General features: G+C 34.0%; 1 protein-coding gene across 1 annotated transcript in view; it reads right to left on the bottom strand.

Moving 5' to 3' along the window:
• The window catches only part of LOC134527920 (exportin-2), a 107,837-nt gene that overhangs the window by 43,666 nt on the left and 49,717 nt on the right, over positions 1-14,454 (bottom strand). Inside the window, exons 8-9 of the mRNA XM_063360956.1 lie at positions 9,447-9,576; positions 3,861-4,024 (exon numbers count right to left, since the gene is read on the bottom strand). Coding sequence (XP_063217026.1) covers positions 3,861-4,024; positions 9,447-9,576 — 294 coding nt within the window. The remainder of the gene's footprint in view (positions 1-3,860; positions 4,025-9,446; positions 9,577-14,454) is intronic.

The raw sequence follows: 14,454 nt of genomic DNA, 5'->3' as shown, positions 1-14,454 counted from the left end.
TTACATTTTTAACCTGCACATACACTTCATGCTTTTCCCCTATTTTTTACGTGACAACGTCTAATAAATCGAAGAACGCCGGCTGCACGCACGAAAAAGTGTTCCGTAACGCAACGTTTGTTTCGTCTTTTCGTTTTGTCGTGTTTTTGTTTCGTTTCAACCGTTATGCTGAATTTTTTGGGTTCAATATTTCCGTGTCATCATCATTTGTGGGTTTTTTTTCGTTCTCTTAGTACATTTTTTTTCTTTGTTTTGTTGACCATATTCCTGTTACGGAATAGTTTGTGGTGTTTATATCCGTGTTGACAACAGTAATTTTTTGTTTAATTTTGTTATTTTTTTTGTCCTTTTTGGGTTTTATTTATTTATTTCTTTATTTTTTTATTTTTTAGTTTTTCTGCAACAGAAAAAAGTTCTTAGCAATGGAGTATGTCCAAAAACTTACATCAAGTCCCACTACGATGTATCCCGTTACGCTCATTGTACGCTTGTGCCGCATCTCTCTTCCACTCGATTGGAACACCCATCGATTTGACTTTTCATTCATGTTTTCGTCGTTTGAATTATTAATATTATGTAATTTAACGATCCTCCACCGATTTTAAGCACAATCGGTACGGTTATTTAAATGTAATGTTGAATTTTCAAATACGTTTTTGTACGCACAAAGGTGATTTACAGTTACACATAATAATTCTAATTACACCCGGGATCTTTTGCACAATGTTTTAAAAAAATATTGTAACACATTATAAATAAGTTTGGTGTATTTGGGATGCGTATTTGTCATAAAATTATATTATAAAAACGAAATCATATTATTCCCATACGGTGCTGTCATCTATGGTGACGGGCGCGAGCCGAACGAATCATGCTATCTACCCGCTTCCGCGGCAACCAGGCACTCGTTAATACATATTTTCCTTTGTTTATCGCGCACCACGAGTGTCTGGGTTAGAGATTAAAGCTGAAATTATTTCTTAAACTTACTAATACTTATTTTATTAACTGCAAAGGTATTTTTATTAAATTCTACGTTTAATTTCACGACGAACAAACTTCGTCGTTAAATGTGTAATTGCGAAAAAGCGTAAAACATTCTCGACGATCTTGAAGTTAAATAGCAAACATGTATAAAAGTTATAGTTAAATAATCTCTTCGTTAAAGTAATAAACATAATTGAATTAATGAGTGCAAATAAAAGTACATTTATCAATTAAATTGTGGATTTCATTTCACTCCATCTTCGTATCCATACAAAATAGTGATAATTCAATAAAAATGATTCAATTTTATTCATAAAAGTATGCAATCATTTCATCAATGTTTTGTTATGACGTTTTCACGTTAAACTATCGTCCGTAAACTGACTTTACAGACAACAGCTCATAATACTTTTTTTTTGTTCTGCATGAGACACCACTGTAATTGGGTTGTGGATATTGTGGTCAGGAACCTGTAGTAAGTATGGCTTTTGGATACATACTATTATTTTAATCATTTCGGCATGTTTTTCTTAATATTTAAAAACATCGATGTATCGGTTGTCAGAATGATGTTTTTTTACATCGATACTTTTTAGTTTGAACATCGATGTTCGTGATATCGATGTTTTTAAGAGCGATGTTGCATCCCTAACGATGCAAGTGTGAGACGATGCTCATTTACGGGCTACAATCGGGGAAGCCTACAACTCAGGTAGTTTCGGTTCGCTGCAAGAATTTCAGAAATTTTTCCGAAGTAATGCGTTGTGGTATTAACGCCACTTCAGCCGCTAAATCAGAAGTTTCCAATGAAAATAAGCATGTTGTGACTGACCTAACCTAACCCTTCGATTTTTTTAAATTTCAATTTTTGAGAGAAATCCGAAGTTGCACGAACGTGGTAGGGAACCGAAACTATGTGAGTTGTAGGCTTCCCCTACAGTCGGCGTGATTCTAAATAAGTAATGCTCGCAGCGGGGCCGTCTTGGTTTCGTCGCCGCGAGGCAAGCTATGCTCGCTGTGGGGCCCCACCTTGTGCGGTGTTGCCAAGACGGCCACATCATGCGCGCTGTTTCGTTTGCCGGACGCGTGGAACTGTGCGAAGCTGTTTTTCATTTATTAAGGAAATTGTAGATGTTTTCTCATTGTTTTAGGGCAAATTTACAGGCGTGTAATCTGTCGCTATAGCGAAAATGAGCCCACGCTGCATTCGTTATTTCCAAAATTTTTATCCTACGCAGCATATGCAAAACTGACGGTGCCGATGGCAATTATCGTTATAGCGGACTTTACGTTATAGACCGTATTTGTTCGGACTTTCACTGTATTTGCAGAATAATTCCTATAATTTTGCTGTTAACTATTAATCCAAGTAGTTGTCACATGGAAACTGTTTTACTCTTTGAAATATGTATTAAAAAAACTAACTCCCATACTTGACTACGTTAAAACAAAGGTTTATTGAAGCAAACGTTTCTAAAAAAATTTACTAAATGTTAAGCTGATTTAAACCCGGCAGTACATATTTATTATCCTATTATGCAACAAAATAATGTGCAAGATCACCAAAAGCAGCTCAGTACACATATGCAAGCCATCAGCAGGTCAGGCAGGCAGGCAGGCAGGCTGGGCTAGCTGGTGACAATCGTGATGTCGCGTCTGGCTGCTGCATGGATAAATAACCATCGCTCAGCTACCTCCCCCCTCCTTCAACATTGCATCGTGTTTACTTGACTTCATCTCTCAACGAGGAAAAGAGAAATGTGGTTCTTTAATAATGGATTAAAATTTTATGGAAAAAGTGAATTCCCAGTACTTAATATTTTGAACTGGGCATTTTAACGTTACAGTGAGAAGATGGACTGTGTAACACGGGGGTGACGTGCAGAACATTGTAATGGAATGTTGCAGTTGAAAGCGAGGGTAATCACATGAAAAAAAAAGAACACTGTTAGGGCACGGTTACATCATAAAACCTAATGTGAGACACTTGAAGATTTCATAGGTTGTCAAAGGGAGAAGGAAGGAGAACTACCAAGACCGCACAAAGTTGGGACTTAGGTGTGTTGGCAATATAAGTTCTTGAGACTTTCTGGGAGACGGCAGGGCAGGCTGATCGGCAAGACTGACAGTAGACGTAACAACATACTGGCACAATTTATGGTGCTTCACATGTAATGTAGTGGCACATTTAAATGCAAACAATTTCTACTTACTCGTGACGCTAATTTATTAAAAACAAACTTATACAGGTACTAATTATGGTGGTATCAGGATATGGGGAATTGGCAACAAAAAGGAGATATTCGAAAACCTCCAATAAAAATTCTAAACTAGTCTCAATCACTTTTAAAAGATATTACGTGTATGTTCTAATGTTGTAAACATTATTGTATTAACATTAGAGTCCTTTTATCATTTGCAAGAACTGTACAACTAAGTGTGTGATAAAACCCTGTTGTTACAATTTTTAAGGGGCAATTTAATAAGAATGTTAACTTACAATGCACGTCTGAAAGAATTTTATAAGAAAATTTTTCTGTATTCTGATAAAACCCTACACGAACAAGAAATAAATATTTTATGAGTGCTATTAATAGTTATTTTTACTAATGAAGACTAATTTTTAAATTTATTTGTTTGAAACAATTGTGCCTTAACTTTAATTTAGTAATCACATGATGATTATATTCTTGTGGTCAGTGTGGAGTGTGCGCCCCAAGCAATGTCACAGACAGTGGCCAAGATGACACTGCGGTGCCTTTTGGAATAAGACGAAGAAAGAACGACGGAACACAAGTCAGCAGACCTAAGGTAAGACTTACAGCTTCTAGCAACACGCGATACTAACAGCACAGTGACAACTACCAGCTCACCTGGATGTACTGTCCAAAGATCTCCATCATCTTTGCTTCAAAGTGCAGAGACAGCACCTTGACCAAGTCACAAGCAGCTCGACGCCTCGTGTCCACGTCTGAGCCTTCGATGTCTCTTCGAATGTACTCCTCAGGGTTGTCTTCGAACATTTCCTCATCAGACACTGTCGGTAAACAGCACAATACTCAAATATAAGAACTTCAGTATGTTGATGCTTGCAGAAGGTAAAAAAAATACAGATCAGCCAAGAATAGAAGCTACAAAACAACAGAAAATCACTAAATTATACAACACAGTTTATCAATTGGTATAAATTAAATGTCGTAGCTGGTCCGGAGTAAACCAATTTCGATGCTGTTGGCACATTTACAGTTTAAGTATTTAAGAGGTCTACTTGAGTTCTACGTGTTTAAAACTGTATGAATGAAAACCATCCTAACTTCAATAGTGAGTGATCTATAATATGACCACGTGCTCCTCTGTCTCAAGGCGTGTGGGATGCCTAGAGAACCCACCAATGACCATCTAGCAGTAAGGTGGAAACATGCTTGCAGCTGAGGGCAAACTAGCAGGATAGATTACGACTGAATATAGGGGAATCGGGTCTAGCACCCACCCAGGCCACATCATGAGCCAGAGATGGAGTCGTTAGCCAGGTTCACATGCCCTAATCACATAGTGGCACCCATATTTACAATTACTTTACTATCCCGAACAAATATGTACATCCCCGCAACGACACTATAAAAGGTATTATTTAATGTTAAAAGAAAACATGTGTTATTCTTAAATAAGGTGACAATTTAGGAAGTTAATTTGTAACAGTTATATGAAAACATTTTTGCACTGACACTGTATGATTTTATTGCTGTTTTGAATATTCAAGTTTGTCACTGCCCTACGCCCTGATACTACAGTCGAAGAACATTCACAGTTCGTGTATAATAATGCTCAACACGTTAAGCAGCGGTGCTGTATTTAACTTGTCCAAGGCTTTTATTGTAACTATTATACCTCGTCTGAGTTTGTCATTCGCTGTGGTGTAAGAGAGTTTTTGTCATTTTTATACCTTACCTTGTCCTTCAAGTCCAAAGAGGACAAATTAGGCCAATGAAATAGAAGCAAAGCAAACCATACCATACAAAGCTAAATGTGTGTAGTGTGTGTGTGTGTGTGCATATTTTTCTTTTGAAGAAGTTGGATAGAGAGAAAGCATGGGCAGTTATATGAAAAGAAATAAAGAAAGCCTTATGTTAGCAGTACTGAAATTGCCATATTTATCATCTCTGTGTGTGAGTGCACCTAGTACATCTGCACCTACCAAAACCATTTTGAGTGTACACAGTGGTGCGGCCTGCTGGGCTAGACCTTTTTTTTTTTTAATTTTGTAGCATACATTTTTGTGGATGTTTTTAAATGAATTTGTGAAACAGCTTTAAAGAAAATATAAGAGTTATAAAAAATTAAATTTTTTTAAAATTAACATGTTATTAATATTCAATTCTCGGTATCAAAATTTTTTTAACATTTCCACAAATTTTGTTCAGAATATAACCTGTAATGATTAAAACCAATCCTCTAACACTCTTTCTTTAAACCAGATGTGCATGTAATAAGGACAGAAGGCCACGATGCCACCACTAGGAGGGTGGATATGTTTAGGTGATCAGTGAAAAAGGCCAAATTGAGAATATTAACAAATATCAGAACAGTGAACCTAGATTTATTTTTGAAAAAGAACAAACAGAGAGGCAGAAGATACAGACATGCAGTGGAAATGCTTAACAGCTTCAAGTTGAAGCCTTGTTTATGGTGCCACGCAAAAATATAATATTAAGGTTCCCAAAAAAATTATTAAAAAAAAAAAGTAAAGTCAGCATTTGTGTACTATATGTTGTGGCAGCCACTTTAGTCATGGTAAGTTATTTCTGAAAAACATTTATAGTTTAATTAATTGTAGGAAAAATCTGGTTCTACTTTGAGTCAACACAGCTTAAAAAAAGACAAAAACTTATATTATTTTCAGCACCTGTTATTCCTCAGTGAGGTCCAAAAGGTACAAACACCTGGACTTTTAAAGTAATTCGATCCTCTGTAGAAAGTAATAGAGGGATGCAAGTATTCATAGAATATTCTATATTCTTCAATAATATGATATTCAGTATTCATTAACAATCTGATATTTGATTCAACATTTTAAAATGAATCATTTTTTAATTATTTGTTACTAATAGATCCACCTAGTAGGGCTCAATTACAAAAGATTGTATTAAAAACTAATTAAGAAATTTAGATTTATTTTCTGAAACATTAACCATAGTTGGTTTTACATAAAACAAAATATCTTTGATTATGACTAAATTATTAATAATACTTACTCTATATTTCCCTAAATTTGAATCAACAAAACAATTTTCAAACTTAAAATTTTCCTGTTTTAAGAAAATGCATTGCCAGTTTTTTTATTATTAATTTTTCATTAATATTAAGTTCATTGTACCTACATTATTATTAAGGGTCTGTGAGTAATAGAAAAATATTTGATATTTGTGAAGAATTTGATATTCAATATGTATTCATGAATAATGAAATTGATTCAACATTTCAATATACACACATATATACACACACACACACACACACACACACACACACACACACACACACACACACACACACACACACACACACACACACACACACACACACACACACACACACACACACACACACACACACACACACACACACACACACACACACACACACACACACACACACACACACACACACACACACACACACACACACACACACACACACACACACACACACACACACACACACACACACACACACACACACACACACACACACACACACACACACACACACACACACACACACACACACACACACACACACACACACACACACACACACACACACACACACACACACACACACACACACACACACACACACACACACACACACACACACACACACACACACACACACACACACACACACACACACACACACACACACACACACACACACACACACACACACACACACACACACACACACACACACACACACACACACACACACACACACACACACACACACACACACACACACACACACACACACACACACACACACACACACACACACACACACACACACACACACACACACACACACACACACACACACACACACACACACACACACACACACACACACACACACACACACACACACACACACACACATATAAAAGTGATGGGTCAATTCCTGTTTCTTCTCGGTTCGGTGCCAGTTCTTAAAAATATGTTCTCGGTTCTGACTTAAAAAATAAAATAAACATTATTCACACATTATTTATGAGGTGTCTCAAGTAATAAATTATTTTTATTTTGGCTACAAAAAAAAACACTAAAAAACCTGTATCCAGACTCAAATCTACAACAATTTACTATAACACTGAAAATAATAATTTGTTTGTTTTGTTCTGTCCTCAATTTTTTTATTGTATGCTTACAAAAAATGCATTGGCATAATGTTTCAGTCTTTAAAGAGGCTATCAAAGCAAATTAAAGGGTTTCGTATAGTTTTCAAGCTACAGCAAATGCACCAACCTATTACAAATGTAATATGTATTAGTGAAAAATAATTCTAAATAATATAGAGAACACTTAATAAAACTAAAATTTACTATATTAATCTAAAAATTACCTCAAGAAATCTACATACACCCTCCTTTAAAACATAGGAATAAAAAGAGAATATTACAATATAGAAATAAATAAACTGATGGCGAACTTTCAAAGAATTAAAATAATACCGTATATACCCGAATCTAAGACATTTTTTACCATAATTTATAATTCAAAACAAAGGGGTCGCCTTAGATTCAGATACACTGATTTTTAGGTAAACATACCAATTTGGGTCAATGTTTTCGGGTTGTGCAGTACTTACTGACTGCACATGTTATGACTGATGTTTTTGGAATTGCCTATAGCACAATATGGCGCCCATCTTATAGACTAGTTTCTTGTACAAAAACATTAATGTAGGTTATTCAGTACTTCCTTGCTGTGATTTTTTTTTCAGTTGGACGAACGGTTCCGCGAGTTATGTTATTTATGTTTTAAACACAAATTATTATGTGAAAATGGCCGACCACCTGGAAACTAGAGGTACGTCTGCAAGCCGTTTTACTAAAAGGGAAAGAGAATTCTATGACAAAACAATCAAGATGATGGTAATAAAGTAGATGTGTGTGTCAACAAACCATTTAAAGACCGTCTAAAAGTGCTGTAATCTGAATGGCTCTTGGCAGGCAACCATGCTCTAACACCAACAGGCAAAATCAGAAAACCAAGTGTAGCAGTCTTGTGTCAGTGGATTAAGGCTACAGGGGACACAATCTCATCAGAAGTGATCATCAAATGCTTCAAGAAATGTTGCATTTCCAATGCATTGGATGGCAGTGAAGATAGTGTCATGTGGGAAGAAGATGCAATTGAAGCTGAAGTAGACAGCAGTGAAGATGACAATAATGAAAATGATGCATCAGCATAATGAAACTCTAACAATTTCCAACAGTTACAGTACCAGCCATATAGGTATTTATTTCTGTTTGTACATGAACTGTTAACAGTATTTCAAAAGTGGTGGTTGAATCCTTTGTAACATTCATATTTTCAATTTTATATCTAATTTGTTGGCATGTGTTTAATACAATAAAAAAATTTTTTTCCTGAAAACTTAAGGCTGTAGTTTGGGGGTCGTCTTAGATTCGAGGTCGTCTTAGATTCGGGTATATACGGTATATTGTCCATCAAACTTATTATCTACATCAAATACAGTTTGTTTCCACAGTCAACAGTAAATTTCTGCCACACTTCTGATGCCATTTCTTACACAATTTGCACTACTTTGCCAGAATAATTATACTTTACAAGTGTCAACAAGCATTTCGTTTGACCAGTCAATAGTAAAATAAATCTACACATCCATACATTGCATAAAAAATTAGCAGTCCAAATGATTTCAAGTTCATAAAAAAATAGTGATACATAAGGAAAAATAATAAGTAACACATAATGGAAATAAAAACGAACATATTATTCCCTACTTATTTCCCGTGACTTACTTATAAAAATTGTTTTTCCTGAAGTATTATCACATTAAGAAAAATTAATTTCCCAAAGTTCAAAAATGGTCTCTTTCCCAATTTTTATTCAGAGTTTTGGGATCCTGTCCACCTATATTATTTTTTCTTGAATAACTACGTATAAAGTTCAAACAAAACAAAATTTATGTTATAATTTAATTAAAAATATTATATAATTGATAATAGTAATAAATTTATATTTAATTTGAAATTGTATTAAAGAAAAAAAAAGTATTCACAGAAGCCTACGTAAAATAATTAACAATGTAAGTTTTAACAAAAAATAAAATATATACCCAACCAAACTCCTCACATCCTCACCTCAAACACTAAAGAAGTTGACAAACAAACTGTTCTCTTTGTACATGCTGTCTATGCTACCAGTTCCTACCTCTGAACTCCATGTTGGGAATAACGACTTTCTGGCATATGCTGCTGAGGACCATCGGATCTGCGAACAGGTGGCGATACTGTGCTCTTTCCGCTACGGTCGCCAAAAACTGCAAGGCCGTGCTGACAAGCTAGGGACAAATTTGAGGTCACCATTCAACCCTCTGCTCTATTTCCAAAAAAAAAACTAAACCACACTTCCAACATACAGGAAGTTAAAATTTGACCAATACAAAGTTGGACAAATGTGCAGACATAAACTAACACAGTCACGTCTCATTATTGTAAACTTCTTGAAGACGCCATAACTTCAGCAATCTGTTAGAGTAATATGTACAACTACTTTACAATTTATTTTCTAAGAAACGCATAGGTGTAAATCAAGAGTTTACTGTACTATGTATGTATGTATGTATGTATTGAATGTCACTTGTTTCTACAAATAAAAAAATGAATGAAACAGTGCACAAACAAAGCAAACTTGCAGAGAAAAGAAAAAAAGGAGGAAGGGTTCGTAAATAAACACCTGCTAGTTCTCAAAAGTCAAGTTTTGAGTTGAGTTTTTTTGTAATACTCGACTCGAGCTTGTTGCGTTTAAAAAACTCGAAATTTGAGCAAGCTTTTTTCTTGTTCTGTACCTTTAAATAATTACAACTTTCTTTCATTATTTCGGGATAAAAGTCTTAACACCAAAGTATCCTTTACTTTATAACTTAACATAGGTAATCTACTGTCTATACATAAATACAGTAGAACCCAGTATTTACGAATTCAGGTGATTAATGTATATTTTTACTTGCATCGTTATTTCTCCTGTAGTACTAATGCCTTACTTTCCCGCTTAAAAAAAAGCAATTAGCGCAGTTTATGTTGCAACAGTACTGCACTTAATAGCAAACCATCAGAAAACTTAGACTGAACCATAAAAGTGTGCAGTTTGTTTATTATACGTTACTATGTGTGGTCACGGCAGCTTCATTTGTCATTGTAAACAACCACTTTATTTTGTGCCACATTCCACGGCCAACCATACGGCCATGAACCAAAACTTAAGTGACGTGAATGCCAAAATTAAATTCAGTTTTATATCCCTCCCCTTTAAACTTTAATCTATTATGAACAAAATAAGTCATATGTGATGTTTTTACATAAATAGTGGATTTCTGGGCCTTAAAGCAACATACCAAATTCCTGTAAATATGGAGTCTTCATGCATGTTAGGCGATGTTCATTATATCACATATTTTGGAAAATCAGTTGGCAGCAGTGAAATTCCAAACATTGTAAATTGTACCGGAAACGTTTAATTTTTTCAATTCCTAAATATATACATCCATTTTGAAATAAGTTAAAAATGGTTTTGAAAGAAATTTGAGAAATTTTGTTTGGAATATCTCTACAATGACTACCAGATAGATTTTTTTTTTTCATACCAACATTTGGATACTGATCTCTACCAAAATTTGTGCATCATATGGTGCAATTAATTGTGAATTTTTTTTTTGCATTCAGAATTTGTAAGTAGGGATGGGTCTTGTCGATTCTTCAGTGCTTCGATTCCACCGATTCTGCCAGGAATCTGAACCGTCGATTCTTCCGCCAAGTTTCAAGGAATTGTATCGTATTTAGTATGGTACTAAGCACTCTTAATAATTTAGAAAAAAAAATTTTTCCCTGAATGAAACCAGCAATTCCTGCTAAAATTACCGGTTTTTTCCGGCCAGAATATTGTCACAATATTTACGTAACTCACCTTGCACTTTGATTTCAAAATTCGGTAAATTACGTAATAGTTACCATATATCACGTTTATATTGGTTGCAGTTTCAGCTTATACAATTGCATTATAAAAGTCATTAGGATCAAATGAAATATTTGTGTTTCAAACTCTAGAATCATAACCGTGTTTTAACTTATTTCGGGTTGAATTACACAATATGTAAAGAAAGGAAAAGAAACAAATTAAGAATACATAATCTCATCTAGCCGAGTCCGACATACTTTAACATCGTAAACAGCTAACAGTGTGCAACACAACAAAAGCAATACTATCTATCGTAATTTCTTTTGTTTAAAGTTTTAAAATGGTTAAAATTGGGTTAAAACACGTAATATATCACTGTATTTTTATTTAATATAATAATATATTTAACTAGTATGTCTGATTAATTAACTTTTTTTTGTTTGCTTCGCAAATAGATGGTACATTTTGACGTGGCTGAGCATTTGCTGCATGAGATGAAACACGAAAGCCTCCATATTATCGAATACTTTATGACATGTTGTAACCTCACTTTTGTTTATATTAACACTAGGCATGTGCGAGAAAGACTTTTTTGAATTCGAGACGAGATCGAGAAAGCAATTTAAAAATTCTCGAGAATCGAGTCGAGATCAAGAAATCTGTACTTTAGTGAACAGGATAATATGATCCAAAAAAGTAAAACTCAATAATCTGACAAACATACATAATTATTCAATAATTTTATCAAGTATCCACAATTGCAATTGCAATTACAACTTTACCTTTACACTCAACAGTTTATTTGCCTACTGTCGTATGTAAACATACGTTATTGACTCCATAGTCTATACAGTTTTCTTGAGCCATGGACGGTACTTGATCATGAAAGTCTGAACATTCACCACTATCGATATGTCACTATCGATACGGACCGCAATTTAAACATCATGTTGCTTGTTATATACTGCTGGCTGTGTGTATAACCTAAGGCCATAAAACAAAATGCAATCGCGGAAGAATTCTGCAGTCATGTTTATATTTTTATTTTTTACCGTACCGTTTTACGTTGATACTTGATATTGATACCGAAAATGATTTATTTTTAACTTTAATGTTGGTTTTATTAACGGAAAATAATCATTTTCTTCTGTAATTTAATGTGATAACCACAGCACAATTCATTGTTTACGTTTACCGTTTCATGTAGTGACTTGTGAACGGAAGTTGTTCGTTTTTAACTTTTTAATAATTTATCGTGTATACTATCGTAACAAGTATATTTTATTTTATGCGATCTACGTTACGTTGAAGATATGTTAATTATTTCAACACGCAACGCAAAATGCTGCCTCAATATATTATATTACCTAACCTATTTCTTGTTTACAAAATTCTCGAAAATTCCGAGCCAAAAATATTATCTCGAGACGAGATCGAGAAAATTTCTGTCTCGACTCGTTCTCGATGATGCCGAGACTCGCACATCACTAATTAACACACATGGTTTCAATTACTATTTTTCAAGAGATCAGGTCAGTTTAATTCTGCTATAGTATAGTACACGTATTTCTGTGATGTATATAACTCGTTTTTGCAGAAACACACGTGAAACGGTGTATTAGAAATAAAAAATTATGTCTGAAGTGTGGAAACATTTTACATTCTACCCGTTCGATGACAAATTTGCAATATGCAATTATTGTAACACGAAAATATGTCGTGGGCCAACAAAGACCACAACCAATCTATTAAAACATTTTCGGAGACAACATAAGTAGGACCTATCTTGCTTTGGGGGACTCCAGTGAAATTCATAATGTACCATAAGATTCTATTTTTGATTTATATACTGTTTTAATATTTCAGTTTGTTTTGTAAATAAACCTGAATTCTCATTTCTAGAAATTGATGAAATTATAACCTTGTATTGCTTATGAATTAATTAGCATAATACAAGCAGCTGAGTTCTTATTATAATTGCATTAAAAACTTTGTCTTGAAATAGAAGTTTGTTTGGAATCATGGTATATTGTATTTTTCCTTTAAGTTCTTAATGATTAGACCTAATGGCATTTTTTTTGGTGGAATCGGAATCAGAACCGAACCTGGAATCAAAGCATTTTTGGAATCTGAATCGGAATTGGAATCGAGAAAATATGGAATCGACCCATCTCTATTTGTAAGGTCGTAAAAAAGTTTCCAGAAGTCAGTTTTTTGTTTTTACATTGCAAAAAAAAATTTTTTTTTTGCAGTTTTTAGGAGAGCCAGTAATTTGGATAATTTATAACAAGCATGGCAGTTGTAAGTCATTGAATTATTTTTGTATAGTCAATTTTAATTTTTATACGAAAAATATAACTCGCTCGACTTGACTCGAACTCGTGAGTTTTTGCCTAAAACTCGACTCGAACTCAACTCCATCTGAAAAACCTCTGCTTGCAGATGTGAACTTGTAAACACTACTTTGAATTTTAGCAATCATTTCACACATATAAATGTTATAATCAGGGTATGAAAAAATCCTGATTAAAATCTGTTTTTTTGATTAAAATACGATTTTTTTGATTAAAATATAAAAAATTTTCATGATTGTCTTCATGACTTGACTTTGCTCTACAGTACAATCAATAACATAATAACAGATTAATTCATTTTGTAAAGACAACTAACCTAATTTTCTTTCTTTGAAATAACCACATTTTACATTGCATAATGTTTTAAGGAAACATTAATGATGTCACTATGAAAATTTTTAGTACAGTAACATAGTTAACATTAGTAAAAAAAAGATGTCTTATAGAAAATAACTACATCATTGAAAATATATCATATTTAAATGTAGCTTTGTCACTTCTGTCATCCCTTATAGTGTTATAGTCTTATAGTCCAATTGTTCTAAATAAAGTACGTAATTTAAACAAAAAACACAATTTCCTTTCTTTCTTCTTCTCAGAATTGCACACATACGAGAGTATTCAAAGTAAAACTTCTACATAAAATATTACTTATTTAAAATTTTTAACAAAAATACAAGTTTTGCAGCTTTTTCTGTACCCAGTCGATTTCTTAATGTTGACTGAACCAAACCAGACATACCAAAGAACTTAAAATTTCCTTCCTACGGTTCTAAAAATAGCATTTGACATTGTTGGAAGACAAACCTGTTGCCTAGGAGATATGACACACACACAACACAAACACATGAGGTGGAGGAGAGAAGAGAGAAAATGAGGTGGCATTTAAAGGTACATTCCACCCACCTATA

Source organism: Bacillus rossius, chromosome 1, assembly GCF_032445375.1.
Source record: "Bacillus rossius redtenbacheri isolate Brsri chromosome 1, Brsri_v3, whole genome shotgun sequence".
In the NCBI taxonomy this organism is placed as follows: Eukaryota; Metazoa; Arthropoda; class Insecta; order Phasmatodea; family Bacillidae; genus Bacillus; species Bacillus rossius.
This window is presented reverse-complemented; position numbering and strand designations above follow the sequence as displayed.